Genomic DNA, 27,551 nt, shown 5'->3' with positions numbered 1-27,551 from the left:
TCTTTTTTACGTCATCATTGAGAGCTAGTTATATACATATACACACCATGTAATCTGGCATCACTGCCGTATCAGGCACAGTTTGCTGGGACGGTGCATACGCATCAAAAGTGGCGGGACGGCTGGGACGGTGCGTACGAGTCCCGGGCGAAACTATTACTTGCGCGCTCTGCTTGCGCAAGTATAATAAACCAAAACAGCGTGGGGCTCACCTTGGTGGACTACAGGCTGGTGACGCTGAAGCTCTCGTCACTGGCCGGGTCCAGGAGCTGGCACAGCACCCCCCCACCGCCGCCACCTCCCCCTCCCCCTCCCCCGCCACCTCCCCGGGGGGTGCCCGGCTGCGGGGGGTAGCGGTGGTGGTGGTGGTGGCCCGCCCCCCCTGCAGCCATGCCCATGTGGTACGGGTGACCGTAGCCCCCTCCTCCTCCTCCTCCTCCAAGCTCGTCCTGGGGGTGGTGGTGGTGGCTGGGGTGGTGGTGATGTGAGGAGGGCGGGGGCGACGCGTCCAGAGCGCCCCCTAGTGGCGACTTGTTGTTGTTGTTGTTGTGAGAGTACGGGGAGAGAGGGCCCTGCTGGCGGACCCCCGCTGTGCTCATGTGGTGGTGGTGGTGTTGGTGGAGGGGCTGGGGCGTCAGGGGGTCCCGCTGTTTGTTGTGGCCGACCCCGGGAGAACGGCGCTCGTCGTAAAGGAGGGGGTGGGAGGAGTGGGGGGAGTGGAGGAGCTGAGGGGGGGGGTTGTTGACGTTGTTGTTGTTGTTGGGGTGGTGGTGGGGGGGGTGGTGACCCCCCTGGGGGCTGCCCCCTTGGAGCGGGCTCATGTTGGGGTGAATGGGGTGCTGCTGCGTCGTGCTGTGGTTGAGCGGGTGGTGCGCGGCGTGCTGCTGCTGCTGTGGCGGGCTGGGGAGGTTGGGGTTGGGGGGGCTGGCGTGGGGGTGGGGGTGGGCGTTGTGTTGTTGCGAGGAGGAGGAGGAGGAGGGGGCGTTGTGGGGGCTGGGGCTGCCCGTCTGTCCGTACCAGTAGGGGGAGCTGCAGTAGCTAGTGGGGGACGAGTCGTACTGCGGGTAGGAGGACGGGTCTTTGGGGGGAAGAGGAAGAGGAGGAGGGGGGGGAGGAGGGGGTGGTGGTGGGGGGCGGTGCGGGGGGCTCAGCGCGGCCGTCCCCCCTCCTCCTCCCCCTCCTCCTCCACCGCCGCAGAGGGGCGTCATGAGCCGCGGCGACGGCGAGCAAGACGGCGAGAAGGTCCGGTTTTGGACGGCGTGGTGTTGTTGTTGTTGTTGGTGTTGTTGTTGGTGGTAAGAGGAGGGGGGGGTGGTGGGCTGGTGGAGGAGGGGGGCGGCGTGGGGGAGGAGAGGAGGAGGAGGAGGGGTGGGCTTGGGCGGGTAGGGCGGCGAGGAGACGCCGCCCCCACCGGCGGGGGAGAGCGAGGACGAGTTGGACTCGTTGTAGACGGACGGGTAGCGCTCCTCGGACGTGGGCGTGGAGGACGGGTACGGGGACGGGTACTCGCCGGCGCCACAGGGGTCCGGAGGGTAGCCCCCCCCCACCCCCACCCCCATCCCCCCCAACGCCGCGGGGTTCGGGGCGGCCAGCGGCGACAGACTGCTGCTGTCCCCGCTGTAGTAGTCCAGCCCCTCCCCGTGGAACAGCCCGGGCGGCGACGGACCTCCTCCTCCTCCTCCTCCTCCTCCGCCTTTACCTTTGGCCCGGCCTTTGGCCCCGCCCCTCTCTCTCTGACACGGAGACAAGCCCCCCCTGGCCCCTCCTCCTCCTCCTCTGGAGCCCCTGGGGCGCCCCCCGGAGCCCCTCTTGGGCCCCGGGTGGTTGTGGGTGATGGGCGTCGGAGAGGGGCTGGACGGCGAGGAGTCCGACGGGGGTCCTCCTCCTCCTCCCGTTGTGGCGTGCGGGGGGGCGCCGCCTTCTTTGTCCGCCTGCGGGGGCTCGGCGGCCGCACGTTTCCTTCGCCCGCGGCCCTGCTTGGCGCCGCCGGTGCCGGCTCCGCCCCCTCCCGCCGCCGCCGCTGCCCCCGCGCCCTGGAAGTATGAAAATGACACGTCACGATTATTGTGGCACAGAATTATAGCGATGAACGATTATCACTGACACTTTTAGTTTAATCACTTGAACCCCGCCGGCATCTCTATATATTCTGAGGAGAAGGTTCGCCAAAAAATAGCCAAACTAGAAGCTCTTGCGAGCTTGTAGATCAGCTATTTTTGGCTAATCGAGTGAAGTAGGAGCGTACCAAATGTGGCAGCAGGGCTATGGATGTGATGGACTACAAGGTCCAGCATGCTTTGCATGTATCAGACTTCCGGTGACTAGTAAACAAGTGTTGTACAAGCTATGGTGAAGCAGCTTTCTGCTTCTACGGGCCGACGGCTTGGAACAAACTCCCACTGTACCCTCGACAGGCAGCCTCTGTAGACATGATTATTTTAAAACACAGCTCAAGACCTAATTCTACACTCTAGCTTTTAGTTGAGCTTTTTTTATGTACCTGATTTGCTTTCATTTTATGTCCCTTGTATTGTTTGATGTTATTTTGTGTTTTTTATTGTGTTTTTATGCTACCTTTATGTGTCTGTTTTGTCTCTTTTTGCTGCTCTGTAATCTAATATACGACACTAGGAACGACGTTAGTGAATTCCTCATTCATTTTTCCCATAGACATTTCAAAAAGTATTTATTTAAAGACCTTTTTAAGCGTCGTACGAAGCCAACTCGAGTCGTGACAAATCATGACAACAAACACAACATTTTGGACCAAACAAATAATTACAAAGAAGAAAAACAACAATTATTTGTTCAGCCCAAAATATTGTGTTTTTGTTGTCATGATTTGTCACAACTCGAGTTGGCTTTGTACGAGTCTTAAAAAGGTCTTTAATCCATTCTGAACGGGAACCCATTTTGGTGTTTAGCATCATGTTATGCTTTAGCTATTGAAAAATTAGCAGATCTACAAGCTCATAGAACGACTGACATTTTTTAGAATCTGATCTCAGGTCAGAATGGGTTAATCAGACCAGTGTGTGTCCAGTGGAAACCTCATATGAATCTGATCTCAGGTCAGAATGGGTTAAATAAATACTTTTTGAAATGTCTATGAGGAAAATGCATTGGGAATTATTTCCTGGGCCTGGCGTCGTCATGACAGGGGTCGGGATCTATAGCAGGGGTGCCCAAAAGGTAGCTTGCGATCTACCAGTAGATCACAAAGATCACATGACATGGCCCTAAAGGATATTTAACTTAAATATTAAAATAATATTTTTGGCATCTGCCACTTGAATTAAGGTGACTTGATTGATTGACATAAAACAGGGCCTGTGTTGCTGTACACAAACGTTGGTAGCATTATACATTACCAAAAAGCCCTATACCTATTCCATATCTTCCCCTCTATATCCCAGTGCATTTGTCTTATATACTGTATGTAACGCCAGTGCCGCTATATTCCAACCCTCAGTAGGTACATTTTTCTTAATGTATAATTTATTTCAGTGCGTAGATCTTGTTGAGCTGGTCATTTTGAAAGTATAGCTCTCAAGTCAAAAAGTGTGGGCACCACCCCTGTAGCCTGGTTAATAAACCAGACTAATATCGCACGGACCGCGGGATATTAGTCTGGGGAGGCTCAGCTTGGATTTCATTTCCAGGGGAGCGGGTTGAAACATTTCACTGGTGTAGGAAATGGGCGTACAGTTGAGCCTCTCCAGACCGTAATCCGCCGGCAGGCAATTTATTTTTGCCAACGGCTGATTCGGTCTGGTTTATTAACCAGGCTACCACCCCTGCTCTACAGGGACGTCCCCATCATATTTCTTTGCTCCCGATCCCTACATTTTTTTTAAAATTATTATCTTTTATTTGCTTTTAACATTTCATTTACATACAGTTGTAAAATGCAAGTTTAAATAAATAAATACATTTCCTAACTGAACAATTCCAACCCTTCCCCCGACCCTTTCTAGTACAAGAAACTATCAAATGCATGATTTTCATTTTGACCAAGATCATCTGTGCTACAACATGAAAAAAAAACAAAAACATGACAACAACAATAATGACAAGCAGACAAATATAACAAAAAAAGACAACATCAACTATCTCTGTTATGCTTCAATTAGCTCTCTCCAGTTCATGTCCCATATTTGGTATGTAATCAATCCTAAGTTCTGACCTGGAAGAGCACGTTCTGGCTCCAGTTGTAGGACGGCCCGGCGGCGCTCTCGTGCCAGTCCATCATCAGCTTCTCCAGACTGGACAGACTGGACTGACCACCGCCCTCTCCTCCTCCTCCTCCTCCTCCTCCTCCACCACCACTGGGGGGCGCCGACTCTTTGTGTTTGTAAGGCCCGCCCCCTCCTCCTCCACCACCGCCACCGCCACCGCCACCGCCGCCGCCCGAGCCCGGGCTACAGCCCGCCGCCACGGGCCCCAGGTGGGAGGAGTCGGAGGAGGACTCCGACAGGCTCTCGGGGGGGAAGGGGGGCTGCCGCTTGGCCTTCTGGGGGGTGTAGTTGGAGATGTCCAGGATGTCTTTGGACTCCACCGACGCCACAGAGCCGCCACCGGAGGAGCCGTACTCGCCGTAGCCGCCGTGGTGGTGGTGGTGGTGGTACTGGGAGGAGCCGAAGCTGTCCGCCGCCCAGCCGCCGTAACCATGTCTGAAACACACAATTCAATTCAATTCAAAGGGCTTTATTGGCATGAGGAAACATACGTTTACATTGCCAAAGCAGAAAGAGACAACAATACAGCAATACAATCAAAACAAAAATTATGTACATTTGAAGGTCAGAATCTTCAATAGATCAAATTCTATATGTACCAAGATCACTGGATGCAGGTATAGTGCAGGAATATACACAATGATTAGTTTTTAGGGTGGTTGTGTTCCATTTGATATCCTTCTCCTATCAATAGCTAAAGCACGGCATGATGCCAACACCAAAATGGGTTCCCGTTCAGAATGTTCAGAATGAGTTTGGGAACCACAGCCAGGGGACATTGATTTTACAATATAAATTAGATAGAATAAATAGAGATAGAAATGCCATTAAATGGGGGGGGGGGGGGTCCATAGACTAATGCAGGTCAAACTGGGGGTCCTTGAAATTAAACGGGTTGAGAATCACTGCTAGAACTTTAAAAATCTTCTCTTGTGGGGGTCCCCTCCCTGGCTTATCTTTTCAAATGGGGGTCCGTGGGCTGATAAGTGTCAATTGGGGGTGTCCGACCTTGACATGAAAAAGTTTGGGAACCAACAGCTCTAGTCTAGACTGTCCACATAACCTGAGGCTGGTTAATATAATAGACAGTAGATAAGTGTGATTGATTATTGGTGATTAGAGGAACTCCACCCATTCCAAAACTCTCGGCAGTCATCTGCAGTCATCCGGTGGTCAGTTTCAACTGGAAACAGATGTATAGTGATTTTTGTTTTCTTTTGTTTTCTTCGAAGAATGAGATGCAAATGCATTTAGGGATGTCTCCACCACCACAGCCAACAGCTGTGATGCGATGTTGTAGTGTGTGTGAGTGTGTGTGTGTGTGTGTGTGTGTGTGTGTGTGCGCGTGTAGGGCGTGGCAGAAAATGAGCACTTGAAAATGAGCTACTATGCTGCTATCCAAAACACCTACGCATTATAGTAGCACTTCCTTCCAGTATTATCATGAATTCTATTGGCGATAAGATAACTGTGTCAACACAGTATCATATTTCCCCGTGTGAGATGAAGTGAGATGACTGATTTACTGTAAGCAGTCACACCTGGCCTGAGTCAAACTAGAACTGGACTCAGAGCTGGGCGTGGCTGCAGCGCACCTGTTGAGCATCATGGACTTGATCCAAATCAGTCGTCTCCACAAACACTCAAGGGAGAGCCTCTGTCCGGAGAGTGGACATCACCCAGCTAGGGCAAGGAAGGGCACCACCCAGGGCAAGGAAGGGCACCACCCAGGGCAAGGAAGGACACCACCCAGGGCAAGGAAGGGCACCACCCAGGGCAAGGAAGGACACCACCCAGGGCAAGGAAGGACACCACCCAGCTAGGGCAAGGAAGGACACCACCCAGGGCAAGGAAGGACACCACCCAGGGCAAGGAAGGGCACCACCCAGGGCAAGGAAGGGCACCACCCAGGGCAAGGAAGGACACCACCCAGGGCAAGGAAGGACACCACCCAGCTAGGGCAAGGAAGGACACCACCCAGGGCAAGGAAGGGCACCACCCAGGGCAAGGAAGGGCACCACCCAGGGCAAGGAAGGGCACCACCCAGGGCAAGGAAGGGCACCACCCAGGGCAAGGAAGGACACCACCCAGGGCAAGGAAGGACACCACCCAGGGCAAGGAAGGACACCACCTAGGGCAAGGAAGGACACCACCCAGGGCAAGGAAGGACACCACCCAGGGCAAGGAAGGACACCACCTAGGGCAAGGAAGGACACCACCCAGGGCAAGGAAGGACACCACCCAGGGCAAGGAAGGACACCACCCAGGGCAAGGAAGGACACCACCCAGGGCAAGGAAGGGCACCACCCAGGGCAAGGAAGGGCACCACCCAGGGCAAGGAAGGACACCACCCAGGGCAAGGAAGGACACCACCCAGGGCAAGGAAGGACACCACCTAGGGCAAGGAAGGACACCACCCAGGGCAAGGAAGGACACCACCCAGGGCAAGGAAGGACACCACCTAGGGCAAGGAAGGACACCACCCAGGGCAAGGAAGGACACCACCCAGGGCAAGGAAGGACACCACCCAGGGCAAGGAAGGACACCACCCAGGGCAAGGAAGGACACCACCCAGGGCAAGGAAGGACACCACCCAGGGCAAGGAAGGGCACCACCCAGGGCAAGGAAGGGCACCACCCAGGGCAAGGAAGGGCACCACCCAGGGCAAGGAAGGGCACCACCCAGGGCAAGGAAGGGCACCACCCAGGGCAAGGAAGGGCACCACCCAGGGCAAGGAAGGGCACCACCCAGGGCAAGGAAGGGCAGCGCCAGCATTTTTTCCAGTCAAGCTCTTATTTTGAAAAGCCACAGTTCCAGTCTGCCGTAAGTAGCTTATCCTAGGAGGCTCAACGGAGCCTGGACAGACCTTGTTTACGATGTGAATCCAATGGTGTTAAGCGTTACGCCAGGGCTCCACTGGGCGCGTCTGCGTCGCGTCTGCGTCGCGTCTCCGTCAACGTCGGGAATGTGCCCTTTTAATCAATGGAGGGTGGCTCCACTGCCCGCGTTGCGTCGCGTCTCCGTCACCATAAAATTGAACCGGTTCGTTTTTTGACGCACGCACGTGTGACGCAACGCGACGCAGACGCGCCCAGTGGAGCCCTGGCGTTAGGCTTCAATAGAGCGTCACAGTCCCTCCCCCTTTCAGAACGACGAGTGGCCCAGGAAATTAATTGCAATGTATTTTGCCCATATAGGATTTTCTTAAAGTATTTATTTAAAGACGGTTACGCCGCGGACAAAGCCCACTCGGATCGTGACAAATCATGACAATGAACACAATATTTTGGGGCCGATCAAATAATTAGAAAGAAGAAAATAAAGGCAGGAGACAACACTATTTGTTTTGTTTTTCTTCTTATAAATTATTTGATCGGCCCCAAAACATTGTGTTCATTGTCATGATTTGTCACGATCCGAGTTGGCTTTGTCCGCGGCGTAACCGTCTTTAAATAAATACTTTAAGAAAAGCCTATGGGGAAAAATACATTGCGATTAATTTCCTGGGCCACTTGTCGTTCTGAAAGGGGGAGGAACTGCCACGCTCTATAGGCATTAATCAACGGCAATGGCGCTGAAAGTATGCATGTTGTGGATCTGCTACTTTTGCGCGACAATAGTATGATCAAGTACAGCATTCATTTACAAAAAAAAACACACACAAAAAGTTAGAATATGGTTTAGTTTCTGCCCCAACAGCAACAACAACAACAACATAGATAAATTATTGTCCCAATTTTCGTTCAAAAATAAAAATGAAAATAAAAATGCCTGACCTGTAGTTCCACTGGTTGGAGTTGTACTGTCGGTAAGCCTCTGGAGACGAGCTGAAGGGGCTGCTTTTGGCCATGGCCATGTACCCCCCTCCTCCCCCTCCTCCTCCTCCTCCTGGTGAGGTGGGACCCCCCGCCTCCCCCCGTCCCCCCATGGAGGAGGGGGGGTACCCGCCGCCGCCGCCGAAGCCCCTCTTGGCCATGTGGTAGTGGCCGGAATAGTTCATCTGCCCCTGGTGACCGACGGGGGCGTTGATGTTGTTGTTGTTGTTGTTCTTGCCGCCGTACGAGAAGCTGCAGTCCGCGGGGGGCCTCTGCTGCGTGACACCGCCGCCGCCGCCGCCCCCTACGGGCGAGGAGGACGAGGAGAAGCCGGGGGAGTAGTGCCCCCCGTAGGAGGAGGAGGCGGGGTGGGGCGAGCTGGGCGAGCGGGAGAGCGCCAGGGAGCCGGGCGGCGTGGACTTGGCGTGGTACGACGCGGCGGCGGTGTTGGTGGGCGAGGTCTGGCTCCCGTAGCCGTACGGAGGGGGAGGCCGGGCCGAGGACGAGGAGGGCGCCCCCTGCTGGCCGTCAGCGCCGCCGCCGCTGCTGCAGCCTTTGGGGCTCCGCTTGGAGGAGAAGGCCGGGGACCAGGAGGATGAGGAGGAGGGGGCCGGGCTGGACGGCTCGTAGCCCCCGCCGCCGCCGCCCCCCGGGGTGGTGGTGCTGGTGGAGGGGGGCGGGGCCTTGCTGCCGCCGCCACGGGACGACGAGGAGATGTCCAGGAGGTCCGAGGAGTCGTCAGAGTCCAGGAGCGAGCGGAAGTATCCGGCGAACAGGCCCTGCGAGTCCTCACCTCCTCCTCCCCTGCCTCCTCCTCCTCCCCCCCCCCCGGGGCTGCCGTACCCCCCTCCTCCTCCCCGGGAGGAGGGGGGGAACCCCCCCCTGGGCGACGCGCAGGCCTGATAGCCGCCGAGGACCTTCTCCAGGCTCCCCCCCCCCTCCTCTCCCCAACAGCCGCCGCCGCCCCAGTCCTGCCCCGAGGCGGCGCACGCGCCCGCGCACGCCGCCGCCTCGCCCCCCTTGAGGGCGCCGTTCTTCCTCGGGCGCCTCTTCCTGACCGCCTTGACCGCACCCCCCCCCTCCCCCATCTCGCCGCCGCCCCCTCCCCCCCCCACCACCCCGCCTCCCCGGCCCACCCCCCCGCCCTTCCCCCCCCTCTTCCGGGGTAAGCCGGTCTCCGAGTGCGGGCTGAGCTTGCGCTTCTTGCCGATGGACTCGAAGAAGTCGCTGAAGGTGCTGTTGTTGTTGGCGGCCGCCGCCTGGGCTCCGCCCCCTCCTCCTCCCGCCGCTGTGCCCCCCGCTCCGGCCCCTCCTCCCCTCCCCCCTCCCCCCCCCCCTCCCCGGCTCCCCGCGCCCCCTCCCCCTCCCCTCCCCCCTCCCCGGCGCCTGAACCCGGTGAGCCGGTGCAGCAGGGCGGAGATGCCCGGGTTCTCGTTGGGCGCGTTGAAGCTCTCGGGCTCGCTGGGCGTCCAGCAGCGCGGCGGCGACAGGCGGCCCGTGGCCGGCGGCTGGCGGTTGAGGAAGGCCAGCTTGGAGAGCACGTCGCCGTACTCGCTGCGCACGTCGTCCGTCTCGTTGGCGTACGACGGCAGCGGCGACGGCAGCTTGGTGAGACGGCGGCGACGGGGCTTCTTGGCCGAGGGGTCGGCGTTCATCACCACGTTGAGCTAGAGGAGGAAAGATATACAATATCACCATTATGTGACCAGGTTTGACTGAGAGACTGCCATCGTGCAAACTCCAAACTTGTTTTCAGTTTTTTTTTCAAAAATGAGTTAATAGCACAGGCAGACTCTTCAAATACTAGAGCATGTCTGAAATAAATGTCAGAGCTGAAATCAACATGTAAATATGAAATAAATGCTTAAACATGTAGCTAGGAGTAATGTTAGAGTCCACACTCCACAGAAGTGAACCTTTCAAGCCTGTTTTCTCACCTTACAAGACAAGACATTACTCTATAAGCCATATCTCCGAAACTGGTGCAACCAAACTGAACAACCAATATGTCAATTCGAAACTATGATTCGAAACGAAAATTCCAAAAAATCCAATGTCAGTCCCTCAGGCAAATTTGGTTTTAAGGCAGTTATCACCATACACGATATTATCACAGGATGTTTTTTCATGCGCAAAAAAGCATATATATACAGTATATATAAATATATATCTCACTCACCCCTGCGTTGAGCGGCTCTCCGGGCAGCCCCCCCGGCCCCAGCGGCTGTTTGGGCGGCCGGCCCCTCCTCCTCTTCAGGATGACGGGCAGCTCTCCCGGCGGGAACATCACCATGACGCTCTTCCCGTTGTTCTTGAGGCGGAGCAGCGCCGTGGGCTCGCGGGCCTTCGGCGCCGCCCCCTTCCCCCCCTCCCCCGAGCCCCCCTCGGCTCCGAGCCCTCCCCCCACGGCCACGCCCCCCTTCTTCTCAAAGCCGCCGAGGCCACACCTCTTCCTCTCCGCCGCCCCGGTGGGGGCGAAGTGGTATTGCGGCGTGGTCTCCATGTTGGAGATCTTGTAGCTCTTCTGCCGGCGGCTGAGGTTGACGGGGATGCGCGCCACCTTCACCACGATCCTCCTCACCTGCAAGGAAGGAAGGAAGGAAGGAGTCAAAAAATAATTGGACAAAAATTGACATAAGCCTACATAGTAAGTAGCCTTGCCGAGCCATGAGGCCCATAGGCCAGGAGCCTATCTCCTGTTTCTGTAGCGTGAGGCAGCCTGATGTACAAGTACACCCCCTGGACATGACGCTAGTATGTCGCAGGGACTTACCCCCCCAATCCAACCCTTGATGCTGAGTGTCAAGCACGGAGGCACTGGGTCCCATTTGTACAGTCTTTGGTATGACCCGGCCAGGGATCGAACCCTGACCTCCCAGTCTCAGGGCGGACACTCTAACCACAAGGCCACTGAGCTGGTTCATAAGCCTACATACATACATACAGTAAACACTGCGCAAAAAGCATGGAATACGGACGTGTATATTACAGGAAACTCCCGTTAAACTTTCCAATAAACCCCGGTAAACTCTCGAATTGTACACTTGTACACCTGTATATTACCGTATATTAACTGTATATGCTGCTAAACTTGAGGTTTACGTTAACTCCTCTTTTCATGCAGTGAAAGGTGGTTGCACACTGGACGCGTTTTTTCGGAAAACCCGATGGAGAAACGCCGCTAAGAATCCGAAAAACCTGCTCCGTGTGCGGGGACCTTAAAGGTGGTTGCACATTGGTGCATTTCTTTATTTCTGTATACATTTTTTGCTGAGTTTTGCGGATCCGAAAGTTGTAGGCCATCACTATATCTGTCAGCCTGTCACCAACATAGAGCTGGGATACCCGACCGAAACCCGACAGATCCCGTCTGGACCCGACGGGTCGGGCTCATTACCATAATTGGTGGTCGGGCTTCGGTTCGGGCCGGCCATGCTGTCGATATAATAGAAAATAAAGTGTAAATATGAATAAAAATGTCTCTCTGTGTGTTTCCTGGTTAACCAGGACGCATGGTGCACTTTAGAGTAGCCTTTATGTTAAGGTGGTGCAGCGTGACAACGCTCTGTCTGCAAGCAGCAGCACCGCTTGTTGTTGCAAGCTTGCAACGCACTGCAAGCCTGTCACGATCACCCCACTAGACCTCACCATCACTATTTGTCAGCATGTCACCATCACCCCACTAGACAGTAGACAGTAGACAGTAGTAACTATCACTATCTGTCAGCCTGTCACCATCACCCCACTAGACAGTAGACAGTAGTAGCCTCACTATCTGTCAGCATGTCACCATCACCCCACTAGACAGTAGACAGTAGTAGGCTATCACTATCTGTCAGCATGTCACCATCACCCCACTAGACACTAGACAGTAGACAGTAGTAACTATCACTATCTGTCAGCCTGTCACCATCACCCCACTAGACACTAGACAGTAGACAGTAGTAACTATCACTATCTGTCAGCATGTCACCATCACCCCACTAGACAGTAGACAGTAGACAGTAGTAGGCTATCACTATCTGTCAGCCTGTCACCATCACCCCACTAGACATGGAAGTATGCAAACGTGATTGACCGGTCGTTAAAAATGCCTTCATTCCTAATGCCATTAAGGCACTAAATGATACCATGTGTCGTTAGATCAGTATTTAATGTCCTGCTTTTTGCCATGAAGATAATTGTGTGTAAAAGTGTTGTTGCTGTTTTGTTGTTACTGTTGTTTATGAGAACAAAGACAAATGTCCACATTGTGGACAATAAATGAAACTAACTAACTAAAGTGAGGTTGATTTTTTTACGTCCTCTGAAATTCGCTCAGATATATATATATATATATATATATATATATATATATATATATAAAAAAACCTACTTTCATTCTAGTATAATTATTTTCCAGAATCTGAAACAGCATATTTTTGTGTCACATTTTCCAAATATATCCAAGATCATTTTCTTGTTTGGGGTAAAAGCAAACATTATACATTACAAACGTTTTTTTTTTTTCTTCTTTTTTTGACTATGATAAGAAATATTGTGCAATCAGGCGCTGAGCTAAACTCTCAGCGCTGAGGGGGCGAAGGCAAGCACTCTCGAGGGAGACCGTCTGACGAAGTAATTAAATTAAATGCACGACCGTAAAATTGCTGATATCTTTTATATCATAAAACATAAAATAGACACTTTTTGAGCCAAACAAGCTGCAAGACACGCACACACAAAAATAAATCAGGCTGCCGCCTGTATGGGCCGTGGCTCAGCGGTCCAGGCACCCTGGCTGGTAGCCCAAGTCTGGCAGTGTGCCGCGGGTTCGACTCCCCTTCCGTTCTTTATTGCATGTCATCCCCACATCTCTCTCGCCCCCATTCCCTGTCAGCCTACTATCTATGCCTCCATAAAAATATTAAAATAGGGGAAAGGAACTGGTTGGAATAACGCGCTACGTCCAACCAGGGAAACTCCCCCCTGTCAGGTGTAAAGGAGCAACTTTGACACTCAGGCATGAAGGAAGCATGAGTTCAAGTCCGTTGCTCTCCCCTTGTCCCCCATATATGGGGACTAGGTTGCTCTCCCCTTGTCCCCCATATATGGGGACTAGGTTGCTCTCCCCTTGTCCCCCATATATGGGGACTAGGTTGCTCTCCCCTTGTCCCCCATATATGGGGACTAGGTTGCTCTCCCCATGTCCCCCATATATGGGGACAAGGTTGCTCTCCCCATGTCCCCCATATATGGGGACTAGGTTGGCGGAGGGTGTGTAGAGCCCAGGATCACATTAGATGATTGACACAGGGGTGAAAAATGGGTTACAAAATCGTGGGATAAAAAATATTAAAGAAAAAAAAAATATATAAAAATAAGGCGAAAGCCACAAACAAAGAATAAAAATAAATCTGGTTCTCATTCCTTTTTAGCAAATCGTCCTCTGTCGGGGGTGGAAACCTCAAATGTCCAAAAAACTACTACTGAATTACTTTTCAGGATTCAAATTCAAAAATAGCAAAAGTAAACAGATCGACAAACTAAACAAAAAAAGAATCGAGCTTGCGGATCTGCTACTTTTGTGTGACGCTGTAGTACAGTGGGTCTCCACCAGGGGTCCTTTTGTGTGACGCTGTAGTACAGTGGGTCTCCACCAGGGGTCCTTGAGGGGATTCCAGGGAATACTCTTAGAGTATATATGAATAGAGAAGGCACCCAGAGGAAATCTTGAGGCGAAATGGACATAGTGGCCGAATGAAGGTATTGCAGCCTGGCCCCAAACACATGAACGCGCTGTCCGTTGACTAACATTGTACACGTTCACGACGGACGACGCTCGTGCGCGTTCAACGGCAGCGCGTTCATGTGTTTGGGGCCACTCACCATTGCAATCCGTCCCAGAATGCACTCTGTTCCTACCAGGAAGGAGGAGTGAATCCGCCTCATGCGCTTTTGAGCAACTTAATGCAAGTGGATGGGAGGAGAACTCGGGTGTCTTCTCTATAGATATATAACTCTATGGGAATACTGGACTACTCGCCCCGGTGCTTGTCCGTTTTTCCTCCCGGAATTTTCCCCAGTGAGGGGGATAACTTTGTAATATGTTATTGGCTGTTTGTATTTGTATTTGTATTTGTATTATATTGTGGAAAGGCTATATTATTTGACTTATATTGAACCTATAAACAATTTAGTATTATTTAGTATTATGTAAGGTTTTGCCCCCTCAAATGGTACCTCGTCAGATAATCCCCACATATCCAACAACTTCTGTGAACAGACTTCACTGTAGTAGCTTTTCATAAATTATATTTGTACTTAGGCTGTCTGCTGTCATGAAAGTTTATAGTTAGAGAAATTCAAAGTCCAGCCGTCTGCTGACCAGCCTCTCCCACCCCTCACTGGGGAAAATTCTGGGAGGAAAACAGAAACGGGGCGAGTAGACTTGTTACCATTCCAGGTGGTCCCCAGCTATAAATGGAGAGTTGGTAACCAAATGGACCCTCTTGAGAGTGTAAAATGAAACCAAATGGTCCATTTGGTTTCATTTTACACTCTACAAGAGTTCAATTATTCTTAAACATTTGGGATTACTTAATTTACAAGAAGTAAATTAAGACAATTAGAAGAATGTAAGAAGAACTGTTATTATGATCAACGTTTGTGTGTTATCTGTCCTAATGGTACACTTAGCGCTGTGGGGGTTCTGACCCAAGAACCAGCAGGGCCCACTTCACTTAGCGCTGGGCGTTCTGACCCAAGAACCAAGCAGGGCCCACTTCACTTAGCGCTGGGTGTTCTGACCCAAGAGAACCAAGCAGGGCCCACTTCACTTAGCGCTGGGCGATCTGACCCAAGAGAACCAAGCAGGGCCCACTTCACTTAGCGCTGGGCGTTCTGACCCAAGAACCAGCAGGGCCCACTTCACTTAGCGCTGGGTGTTCTGACCCAAGAACCAGCAGGGCCCACTTCACTTAGCGCTGGGTGTTCTGACCCAAGAGAACCAGCAGGGCCCACTTCACTTAGCGCTGGGTGTTCTGACCCAAGAACCAGCAGGGCCCACTTCACTTAGCGCTGGGCGATCTGACCCAAGAACCAAGCAGGGCCCACTTCACTTAGCGCTGGGCGTTCTGACCCAAGAACCAGCAGGGCCCACTTCACTTAGCGCTGGGTGTTCTGACCCAAGAGAACCAGCAGGGCCCACTTCACTTAGCGCTGGGCGTTCTGACCCAAGAACCAGCAGGGCCCACTTCACTTAGCGCTGGGTGTTCTGACCCAAGAGAACCAGCAGGGCCCACTTCACTTAGCGCTGGGTGTTCTGACCCAAGAGAACCAGCAGGGCCCACTTCACTTAGCGCTGGGTGTTCTGACCCAAGAACCAACAGGGCCCACTTCACTTAGCGCTGGGCGTTCTGACCCAAGAGAACCAACAGGGCCCACTTCACTTAGCGCTGGGTGTTCTGACCCAAGAGAACCAGCAGGGCCCACTTCACTTAGCGCTGGGTGTTCTGACCCAAGAGAACCAGCAGGGCCCACTTCACTTAGCGCTGGGTGTTCTGACCCAAGAACCAAGCAGGGCCCACTTCACTTAGCGCTGGGTGTTCTGACCCAAGAACCAAGCAGGGCCCACTTCACTTAGCGCTGGGTGTTCTGACCCAAGAGAACCAGCAGGGCCCACTTCACTTAGCGCTGGGTGTTCTGACCCAAGAGAACCAACAGGGCCCACTTCACTTAGCGCTGGGTGTTCTGACCCAAGAACCAAGCAGGGCCCACTTCACTTAGTGCTGGGTGTTCTGACCCAAGAGAACCAGCAGGGCCCACTTCACTTAGCGCTGGGTGTTCTGACCCAAGAGAACCAGCAGGGCCCACTTCACTTAGCGCTGGGCGTTCTGACCCAAGAGAACCAGCAGGGCCCACTTCACTTAGCGCTGGGCGTTCTGACCCAAGAGAACCAACAGGGCCCACTTCACTTAGCGCTGGGTGTTCTGACCCAAGAGAACCAGCAGGGCCCACTTCACTTAGCGCTGGGCGTTCTGACCCAAGAGAACCAACAGGGCCCACTTCACTTAGCGCTGGGTGTTCTGACCCAAGAGAACCAAGCAGGGTCCACTTCACTTAGCGCTGGGTGTTCTGACCCAAGAGAACCAGCAGGGCCCACTTCACTTAGCGCTGGGCGTTCTGACCCAAGAGAACCAGCAGGGCCCACTTCACTTAGCGCTGGGTGTTCTGACCCAAGAACCAAGCAGGGCCCACTTCACTTAGCGCTGGGCGTTCTGACCCAAGAACCAACAGGGCCCACTTCACTTAGCGCTGGGTGTTCTGACCCAAGAACCAGCAGGGCCCACTTCACTTAGCGCTGGGCGTTCTGACCCAAGAGAACCAGCAGGGCCCACTTCACTTAGCGCTGGGTGTTCTGACCCAAGAGAACCAGCAGGGCCCACTTCACTTAGCGCTGGGTGTTCTGACCCAAGAGAACCAGCAGGGCCCACTTCACTTAGCGCTGGGTGTTCTGACCCAAGAACCAGCAGGGCCCACTTCACTTAGCGCTGGGTGTTCTGACCCAAGAGAACCAGCAGGGCCCACTTCACTTAGCGCTGGGTGTTCTGACCCAAGAGAACCAGCAGGGCCCACTTCACTTAGCGCTGGGCGTTCTGACCCAAGAACCAGCAGGGCCCACTTCACTTAGCGCTGGGTGTTCTGACCCAAGAGAACCAACAGGGCTCACTTCACTTAGCGCTGGGTGTTCTGACCCAAGAGAACCAGCAGGGCCCACTTCACTTAGCGCTGGGTGTTCTGACCCAAGAGAACCAGCAGGGCCCACTTCACTTAGCGCTGGGTGTTCTGACCTAAGAACCAGCAGGGCCCACTTCACTTAGCGCTGGGTGTTCTGACCCAAGAACCAGCAGGGCCCACTTCACTTAGCGCTGGGTGTTCTGACCCAAGAACCAGCAGGGCCCACTTCACTTAGCGCTGGGTGTTCTGACCCAAGAACCAGCAGGGCCCACTTCACTTAGCGCTGGGTGTTCTGACCCAAGAGAACCAGCAGGGCCCACTTCACTTAGCGCTGGGTGTTCTGACCCAAGAACCAACAGGGCCCACTTCACTTAGCGCTGGGTGTTCTGACCCAAGAACCAACAGGGCCCACTTCACTTAGCGCTGGGTGTTCTGACCCAAGAACCAACAGGGCCCACTTCACTTAGCGCTGGGTGTTCTGACCCAAGAGAACCAGCAGGGCCCACTTCACTTAGCGCTGGGTGTTCTGACCCAAGAGAACCAGCAGGGCCCACTTCACTTAGCGCTGGGTGTTCTGACCCAAGAGAACCAGCAGGGCTCACTTCACTTAGCGCTGGGTGTTCTGACCCAAGAGAACCAGCAGGGCCCACTTCACTTAGCGCTGGGTGTTCTGACCCAAGAGAACCAACAGGGCTCACTTCACTTAGCGCTGGGTGTTCTGACCCAAGAGAACCAGCAGGGCCCACTTCACTTAGCGCTGGGTGTTCTGACCCAAGAACCAGCAGGGCCCACTTCACTTAGCGCTGGGTGTTCTGACCCAAGAACCAGCAGGGCCCACTTCACTTAGCGCTGGGTGTTCTGACCCAAGAGAACCAAGCAGGGCCCACTTCACTTAGCGCTGGGCGTTCTGACCCAAGAGAACCAAGCAGGGCCCACTTCACTTAGCGCTGGGTGTTCTGACCCAAGAACCAGCAGGGCCCACTTCACTTAGCGCTGGGCGTTCTGACCCAAGAGAACCAGCAGGGCCCACTTCACTTAGCGCTGGGTGTTCTGACCCAAGAGAACCAGCAGGGCCCACTTCACTTAGCGCTGGGTGTTCTGACCCAAGAACCAACAGGGCCCACTTCACTTAGCGCTGGGCGTTCTGACCCAAGAGAACCAACAGGGCCCACTTCACTTAGCGCTGGGTGTTCTGACCCAATAACCAACAGGGCCCACTTCACTTAGCGCTGGGTGTTCTGACCCAAGAGAACCAGCAGGGCCCACTTCACTTAGCGCTGGGCGTTCTGACCCAAGAGAACCAGCAGGGCCCACTTCACTTAGCGCTGGGTGTTCTGACCCAAGAGAACCAACAGGGCCCACTTCACTTAGCGCTGGGTGTTCTGACCCAAGAACCAAGCAGGGCCCACTTCACTTAGCGCTGGGTGTTCTGACCCAAGAACCAAGCAGGGCCCACTTCACTTAGCGCTGGGTGTTCTGACCCAAGAGAACCAGCAGGGCCCACTTCACTTAGCGCTGGGTGTTCTGACCCAAGAGAACCAGCAGGGCCCACTTCACTTAGCGCTGGGTGTTCTGACCCAAGAGAACCAAGCAGGGCCCACTTCACTTAGCGCTGGGTGTTCTGACCCAAGAGAACCAGCAGGGCCCACTTCACTTAGCGCTGGGCGTTCTGACCCAAGAGAACCAGCAGGGCCCACTTCACTTAGCGCTGGGTGTTCTGACCCAAGAGAACCAGCAGGGCCCACTTCACTTAGCGCTGGGTGTTCTGACCCAAGAACCAAGCAGGGCCCACTTCACTTAGCGCTGGGTGTTCTGACCCAAGAGAACCAGCAGGGCCCACTTCACTTAGCGCTGGGCGTTCTGACCCAAGAGAACCAGCAGGGCCCACTTCACTTAGCGCTGGGTGTTCTGACCCAAGAGAACCAGCAGGGCCCACTTCACTTAGCGCTGGGCGTTCTGACCACTTAACCCATTTAGGCCTGAAGCTGATTAAAAAATAAATAAATGGCCCAGGCAGTGGCGTAACGGTCTGGGCACCCGACTGGTAATCCAGTCGCAGTGTGCCGCGGGTTCAACTCCCGAGCCCGACACGGCCTTTACTGCATGTCATCCCCCATCTCTCTCCCGTTTCCTGTCAGCCTACTGTCTGTCCCTTCAAAAAACCAATAAAAGGCGTAAGCCGCAAAAAAAAAGAAAAAAAAAATCTAATTCCTAAACGTTTTCTGAAAATCCTATGTTTCCGTTAGTGGTGGTGCGCAACATTTTTCATATCAAGGACCCCCAGAATTATCCGTATTTGGCTGCGGACCCCCCCATCTGAAAATAGGTTGTTACTTTCAGGGACCCGTTTTTACCCGTCTGACCCGTTTTTTAACTCAAAGATTTGAGTTAAAAACGTTCGCTCTGAAAGAATATACATTCAAAGAGTTGCGCCACCTTTTGGTGTTAGCATCATGTTATGCTTTAACTATTGAAAAATAGCAGACCTACAAGCTCATAGCGCGCCACCGAGTGGCGCGCTATGAACTTGTAGGTCTGCTATTTTTGAAAGATCGAAGAACGACTGACATTTTTTTAATCTGATCTCAGGTCAGAATGGGTTATAATCAGACCAGTGTGTGTCCAGTGGAAACCTCGTATGAATCTGATCTCAGGTCAGAATGGGTCGGTTCCCTGACAGAAGGGGTTAAGTATAGACTCCACAGTCCAACCCCCTGTTGGACTGTGGAGTCTATACTTATGTTGGTAGTTAATCCATTACTAACTCTACTCTGCCCTGTTAAGTGTTTGTGTCGTTCGTGCTTTGCATATAATTGTGACTCTGTGATAAAAGGTTCTGCCTCGTCTCTGCTTCTGTTACCAGTGCTTTTCAAACCTGTGTACCAAAAAATATATACGCTATCAAGAGTTAAATATCAATAAAGGCTCCATTTGGTTATACCAGCTCTCCATCCATCATTTGTTTTTTCTCGGCTTGATTACTGCAATGCACTTTTTTCAGGACTGCCTAAGAAAACAACTGACAGATTACAACTTGTCCAAAATGCAGCAGCTAGAGTTTTAACTAGAACTAAGATGAGAGAACATATTACTCCAGTTTTGGCATCACTGTACTATAAGTTGGCTTCCGGTTGTTTTTAGGATTGATTTTAAAATTATTTTACTTGTCTATAAAGCTCTCAATGGTCTCGCACCTTCCTACCTGCATGACTGCCTGCCTAAATATGTCCCAAACCGCCCCCTAAGGTGTTCCACTGCTGGCCTGCTCGCTTTGCCTAAAAAAATGGCAACTAAAAAATACGGGGAAGCAGCTTTTTGCTTCTACGGGCCGTCGGCATGGAACAAGCTCCCACTGTACCTTCGTCAGGCAGCCTCTGTAGACATTTTTAAAGCACAGCTTTCATGTCATGAAAGGTGCTATACAAATAAAGTTTTATTATTATTATTATTTAGCATGGGGACCACCTGGAACCCCCTCAAGGACCGCTGGTGGTCCCCGGACCACTGGTTGAGAACTACTGTCGTAGACGGATATGGTGTGACAATTGCACATAATGATATTGTATTTATGCACATAATGATATTGTATTATCTGCTTGATCTAGGCATGTCCTTATATACGTGTGATGTGGGGGCATGTAGAAAACTGTGAACCGGCTTTTAAGTCCATATGAACATTCCTAGCTCACATGAGAGGTAACAGGTCTGATTGAATGTCAGCCAACTTTATTAATAGAGGAAGTGAGGAGGAACAAACAAATCCAGGTACCTGGGTGAACAGGACAGAGAGGAGCTCCGTGGCGCCAGATAGGCCTACCGTTTAAATCACTGCACTAAAGTGTTAATGCGTAGTATCTGCAGCCGAGATAAAGGACGTTTGACTTAGTGGAGCCAGCGGAAACAGGAACACGCAAGCCCGTTGCTGTCGTTGGATCACAGTCGTTTGGAACCACACCCGAGACTGACAGACGTCTCTTCTGGTGAGATCATTCCAAACATTGTCCTTGTTGGATCATAATAAGGGGTACCCCAAACGCTCGCTACGCCGTCGGGAGCGGACTCTTCATGCTGTGTGGATTATAGGAACTTTAAGAGACTGTAGTGCGCGAGCACGCGGAGAGGAGGACCGACGCGAGTCGCGCGACTGCTATTTTGTTTATTTGAACTTGTTTATTGTTTATATATGATGTTGTGATCCTGAGGGGTTGCTGGGACTCATTTGGGTTTGGAGGGGGTTTGAGTAGTGTTTGACTTCTGTCTTTTCTGTTGTCTAAACTGTGTATGTATTGATTGCCATTCTGTTTGCTCAACACCATTGCGTGGCTTCTATATAAAATACCACAGAGTTAACCCGACGATCCTGCTGTTTTATTCCTTTAGCAATGATTATCCTTTCAGTGGAAAAGGCCGATTGTTACAATGGTATCCACTTGTTAATGTTCAAAGTTCCTCTTTCTCAGCCATTTAGATTATATTGTGTTTAATAAATTGCAATAGAAAATATACTGTATTTGCCACACAACCCCAAGGTCGTTGGAATTCACCCCTTTTCAGCCTTCTGATTGGTCCCTGACCGACCAACCAGCAGGCTCGCTCCGCCCTGGTTCCGCCTTGTTCATGCTGAATTAGCTAAAACATCATTTTTATATGATGAGAAAAAAGGGTTGTAAAAAACACTACGATATCATTCCAAGGCCTGTTCTAAAATATACAGTATAAGTACACAGCGCTACAGCGACCGTGGGTAGCGACAGACGCAGCTGCACATAATTTGATAAAAATAAGCTACACGACAAACTCATATCGAATCTGGGATATAATGAAATCTAATTCTGCATCCATTTCGCCATGTTTTATAGTGTAAACCCATTTAGAGCCAAGGACACTGCACACGCCTGTGTCGCCTTATAGCTTTAAACCAACTTTAACCATTATTCTAAACTTTATAGCTATTGAAAAATAGCAGATCTACAATCATTGAATATATATTGTTTCACAGCAAACGTTTTTTTGATGTAACTGTTTCGATGAAGTGCAATGCAGCCACATTGTATAGCAGATCTACACGCTCCAGAAGCCGTGCTTTACGCCACGCTTTGAGCTTGCAGATCTGCTAGATCAATTCTACAACAGGTCGTTTCGAGGAAGCAATCTGATTGGTTGAAACAGCCTTCTAGCCGTGGGTTAAACCAGCACCGTTCACCACCTATAATCAAAACAAAGAATTCAGCTGCTCTGTTTTCCCCAGAGCGCTAGCAAACTGGGTGGCTAGGCTAGCTATAGTTTCTTGGGACATTTGTGGTCGTAGTGACTACATCTGTCATTAACATATTTTCAGCGGTTTTCTTAGTTTTAAGGGTAACTGTTGTATAATTGCAATATTACACTCGAGGGGTGTGGTTTAACGTGATTATTGCCACTTCAGTGATGCTTGCGGAACTCGACTTCCTGACCGCATCACTGTCGTGGCAATGATCACGTTAAACCACACCCTCTCGTGTAATATTGCTTAAGTATAGGACGTTAATTTATGAAAAAGCGCAAAAGGTTTGTCTTGTAGGAAAGAACACAGAGTTAAGGGGTTTCTGCCCCTTTCTGACGACATGGCATAAGAACTCACCCCGACGTAGCGGCGTTTGGCGGGCGGGCCGGAGACCTCCGCTCCACCCGGACGCCCCTCCCTCTTGTTGGCGCCGGGCCGGTGGTGCGTGGCGCCGCCGGTACCGCCGGCGTTGGCGGGACAGTGGGAGGCGAAGGAGGAGGCGTTGGCGGTGGGCCGAGGCCCGGTCCGATGGTGGGGGACGGGGTTGGGGTGGAGGTGCTGTGGCCGGTGCTGGGAGGAGGCCTGGTGGAGGTGTGGAGGTGGTGGTGGTGTCGCGCTGCTTTTAGGACCGGCGCCTCCTCCTCCTCTGGGCTGTGACGATCTGGGCCCGGCCGAGGCGCTGGGGGGTCTAGACCTGGACCTGGGGCCCGGCTTAGGGACAGGGACCGGTGGTTTGGGACAGAGTTTAGACCCAGAGGAGGAGGAGGGGGGCTTGTTGGGGTTGTTGTTGTTGTTGTTCCGGGACCTGGACACGCTTTTAGGAGCAGGTTTAGGAGGACGAGGAGGAAGAGGAGGAGGAGGGGGGGGAGGAGGGGGGGCCGAGGGGAGGAGCTGAGCGGGACAAGGAGGAGGAGGGGCAGTGGGGGGGAGGAGGAGGAGGGTCTTATCCTTCTCCTCCTTCAATACGTCCTTCTCTTCTTCTTCTTTCAGCCTCCACACCTTCTCCTCCACGCCCCCCACCTCCTCCTCCTCCTCCTCCTCCTTCTCCTCGTGACCTCCTCCTCCGTCCCGCTCTGTCCCCCCTCCCCCCCTCCTCCTGGAGGAAGGGGAGGAGTCCTCTGCGGCGTTGCTCCGGCGCGTCAGGCGGGACGACTTGCGGAGGTGACAGGGGAAGCGAGGCCGCCCGGAGCTGCGGAGCGCGTACTTCCTCTCCGCCGCCGCCTCGACCACGGGGGGAGGAGGGGGGGGAGGGGGAGGGGCAGAGGGAGGGGGGTTGGGGTCGACGGCGGCGGGGGGAGGAGGGGGAGGGGGTTGGTGGCGGCTCGAGGGAACGTCGACCGTCGTCGTCGTCGTGGTGGTCTCGGCGGTGAGGACGGGGGCCGACGGCGGCGGGTTGTTCTGGGCCGAGTCGCCGGTGGGGGGAGGGGGGCCGGCGGCGGGGGGGAGGGGCAGGGTGGGCGGCGCGGGCGAGGCCGTGAGTCGCGGCGGGGCCTCCTCCTCTTCCTCCTCCTCGTCGGGCGACAGAGTTCTGGGCGGCGTCGTCATGGCGGCGCCCGGCACGCCGTTCTTGTCCTTGTTGCCGTGCGACGGCGTGCCTCGTCTGAGGGGGGGGGCCGTGGTGGGGGTGGTCGTTGGGGCGGCGCTGGCATGGGCCTGCTGCCTCCGGGGGCGCGTGGCGCCCTGCCCCCCCGACACCGCCAACGCCACGGCCAGCGGCCTCCTGTGCAGGTGGAGCCCGTTGGCCAGGGTGGGCGGAGAGGAGGAGGAGGAGGAGGGGGAGGGGGAGGAGCCGGGGAAAGGGGGAGCGTGTGTCAGCGGCACTGGCGGACCATTATCGGGACGACGTCCCAGGGGCCCGTCCCCCTCCTCCCCCCCTCCTCCTCGGGGCCCTAGCTCCTCCTCCTCGGCCCAGAGCTCGGGCGGCGGCGGCGCCTCCAAACCTTCGCCGCTCCCCTCCTCCTCCGCCAGACGCCCGCCACCGCAGCCCGCCCGCCCGGACCCCCCCCCCGGACCCCCCTCCCCCTCCTCCTCCTCTGCCCGAATCCAGCCGCCCTGCCCCCGGCAAGCTGCTCATCCAACGAGTTCTCTCGCCAACAACGACGACGACGGCGGCGAGCGATGTCACGGATCGGGGAGGTTTTCTCTGGGGTTGTTGTTTCCGCTGCGTCGCTTCTTAACGTGGCGCGAAGAACACTTCTTTTGGGTCAGCGAAGAACACGTCTTTAGGGTCAGCGGCGCCGCCTCTACAGCCCAGGAGGAGATCCAAAAGGACCTAAACAAACAAACAAACACAGAGAAATCTATTACGTATATTACCGTAAAAAAATGCTTTTCAAAACAGCCACTCTTTGACAGTTTGAGAAACTTAATGGTAGGTTCACCTAGAAAACAATCAAGTAATATACCACCCGTAAACAAAATGTTAACCCATTTTGACCCATTCTGACCTGAGATCAGATTCATACGAGGTTTCCACTGGACACACACTGGTCTGATGAACCCATTCTGACCTGAGATCAGATTCTAAAAAAATGTCAGTCGTTCTTCGATTTTTCAAAAATAGCAGACCTACAAGCTATGAGCTTGTAGATCTGCTATTTTTAAATAGCTAAAGCATAACATGATGCTAACACCAAAATGGGAGAACGATTCTACAAATGTCTTCTAAATCCTGACACTTTTCTGAAAAACCCGACCCCAACATTATATGAAATTGGCCGCCGACCCCCATCTGAAAATATGTTGTTCCAGGGACCCCCCCCCAGAAGCAAAGATTTGAGTTAAAAACGTAGAATATATATGCAAAGATTTTCACTTAAAAAAATAGCAGACCCATCAGCTTGTAGATCTGCTATTTTCCAATAGCTAAAGTATAACATAATGCTTAAAACACCAAAAGGGGTTCACGCCCCAGAATGGGTTAAAATATTGATCCTTTTTGCAACAGTCAGGTATAAGTGACAGACCCGGGCCAATCATATAAACATAACCCTATATGAACACCAACGGCAAACTGATCAATTAACTGTGGCACCCCCCCCCCATGCACACCGCGCGGCACGCACAGACACACACACACACACACACAGACACACACACACACACACACAGACACACACACACACAGACACAGACCACTCACTTACCATTCATGTCCTCTTGCGCGTGTTCACCTTCAACCGGAGCAGTGCGGGCGGAGTGGGTGCGTTGCGGTTCGTTGCGTTGCGTTGCGGTGAGGGAGCAGAGCTATAGGCAGGTGGGCAGCACCAAGTTATATAGTCCAGATCTCTGGTTCTGGAGCCTCTCTCTCTCTGTCTGTCTGGCTGTCTGTCTGACTGGCTGAGTTCTGCAGGGGCTCACTGGGTCATCAATACTGCAGAGGAAGAACTCACACACACTTCTCCATCCTCTCTGTAGTCTGCTCTTCTCCGCACATGGTTACTGGAGGGGAGAGAGAGACACCGAGAGAGAATGGGAGGGAGACACAGAGAGAGAGAGAGAGAGAGAGAGAGAGAGAGAGAGAGAGAGAGAGAGAGAGAGAGAGAGAGGAGGATGGAGTGGAAAGACAAGGAGAGAGAAAGAGAGATTAGTGGAGATGTCAGGACATCCATCAGAACCGCACAGAGAGAGAGAGAGAGAGAGAGAGAGAGAGAGAGAGAGTTCTGGTTGTGAGCAGAGAGCAGAGGCGGGCTTCACAGCACCAGCGTCGTGACAATTCATCACACTGTGATTATTGTGATGGATGCCGTGAGAGAGCCGGGCCAGAACCATCATGTTTTATATGTCTGGCATCGGGCCGGTGGATATTTCATTTTTTGATGTGGTTCTTTTTTTTTAACCCATTCTGACCTGAGATCAGATTCTAAAAAATGTCTTAACTAGTAGTGAATGAGTAAGAGTATATGGTCTACAAACGCAAGTTGTGCTGATTTCGTCGACTAGAACTTGTGCTGATTTCGTCGACTATAACTATATGGCACAATTTCCGTCGACTACCTTATTCCACTGACGAAAAATCTAAAACAAAATAAATGAAAATGAAAAACATTTCGATGACTAAAATACTACGAAAACGAAATGGAATTTGATCCATTCATTAACCCATTTTGACCTGAGATCAGATTCTCCTGAGAGTTTTCTGAAAAAGCTATGTTTGCTACTGTATGTCAGTGGTTATTCGATTCTTTCTAAAATAGCAGACCTATACAAGCTTGTAGTGTGTGCCACTCGGTGGCTTTGTTTGATGTTGAGGTTTGATGAGGTTTTGTTGAGGTTTGATGAATTCTTATAAAACTAAAACTAAAAAAAAAGTTGCTGTTGAAAATCAACTCTACACCATGGAACAGAATGGAACAGAACACCTTTATTATTTATATATATACTTGGGGAAAGAACTTTTTGTTCTTAAAGACAAAAAAAAAAATTCAACACTCAAACAAATCGATTGTGAATGCATTTAATACATTTTGACAAGTATATATATATATATATATATATATATATTGACGCGAGGTGTCAGATCTCCGCTACAGAGGGTTTGATGACTCTCTCCCGAGTGACAGCAACGCCGTCCCCAACGTCAATATTCCAGAGTGTCATTTACATTTACATTTACATTACGCTGTAATCCATTAACCCCTTCAGGACGGGGTGTTTTTTTTAAGCATTATGTATATACTTTAGCTCTAGCAGATCTACAAGCTACCACGAGCTTGTGTAGGTCTGCTATTTTTGGAAGAAATCGTGAAAACGTGTCGCTAATCTTTGAATATATAATTCTTTCAAAGCGAACGTTTTTAATTCAAATATTTGGTTCTACAAGCTCATATAGGTCTGCTATTTTTTTAAAGTGAAAATCTTTGCATATTATATATTCTTCTACGTTTTTAACTCAAATCTTTGCTTCTGGGGGGAGGGGGGGGGGCGTAACTTTGGGGATTCCTTGACCTTGAAACACTGTGAGAAACACTGACATATAGAAACAGGTTTTTCGTTAAATAAACGGTCATGATTTTAGATAGAAGACATTTTGTATAAAAATCTGGTCTGGGTGTCCTCAATGGGTTATATATAACAGCGCAGTCATTACACCACAGGTGTAACGATCAAGTTCTTTCATTTCAGTTCAAACGGAGGAGGTGTGAGTCTGGCACGGCGTACCGTCTTCATTACCCTGCATATTTAATGGTATTAAGACCAGCGCTTCTCAACCAGTGGTCCTTGAGGGGGTTCCAGGAGGTCTCCATGCACATAAATAATGGAGAGTTGGTAACCAAATGGACCCCTTATTAGATCTTTAACTCTTGAGAGCGTGAAATGATTAAATGAAGGTGTTGAATGGGCTCTAAATGCACACAGAATAATAACTCTCCCTACTTCAGGGCCCCTTCCCTACTTCCCTCCTTCACAGGTTGTTACTGATGATACTGAGTGAACTGCCGACTCACTTCCAACCTCTTCAGACTCCATCATGGCCCGTAGGCCGTAGCACTTGTACCCCCCCACTTGTACGCTCAT

At 52.3% G+C, this 27,551-nt stretch overlaps 1 protein-coding gene across 1 annotated transcript; it reads right to left on the bottom strand.

Moving 5' to 3' along the window:
- Positions 1–221: 221 nt before the first annotated feature.
- Positions 222–27,551, bottom strand: ahdc1 (AT hook, DNA binding motif, containing 1; the record flags this gene model as incomplete). The annotated part of the gene is made up of 12 exons (XM_083787169.1): positions 222–382; positions 470–725; positions 930–1,091; positions 1,353–2,033; positions 4,187–4,673; positions 8,015–8,126; positions 8,187–9,720; positions 10,233–10,634; positions 22,392–22,745; positions 23,121–23,854; positions 24,213–24,306; positions 27,489–27,551. The coding sequence occupies 12 exons, from the start codon at positions 27,549–27,551 to the stop codon at positions 222–224; spliced, it is 5,040 nt and encodes a 1,679-aa protein (XP_083643295.1).

Source organism: Protomyctophum parallelum (genome assembly GCF_964188405.1).
Source record: "Protomyctophum parallelum genome assembly, chromosome: 1".
NCBI lineage: Eukaryota > Metazoa > Chordata > Actinopteri > Myctophiformes > Myctophidae > Protomyctophum > Protomyctophum parallelum.
Note: the sequence above shows the minus strand (reverse complement) of the source record. Positions and strands in the feature narration are given on the sequence as shown.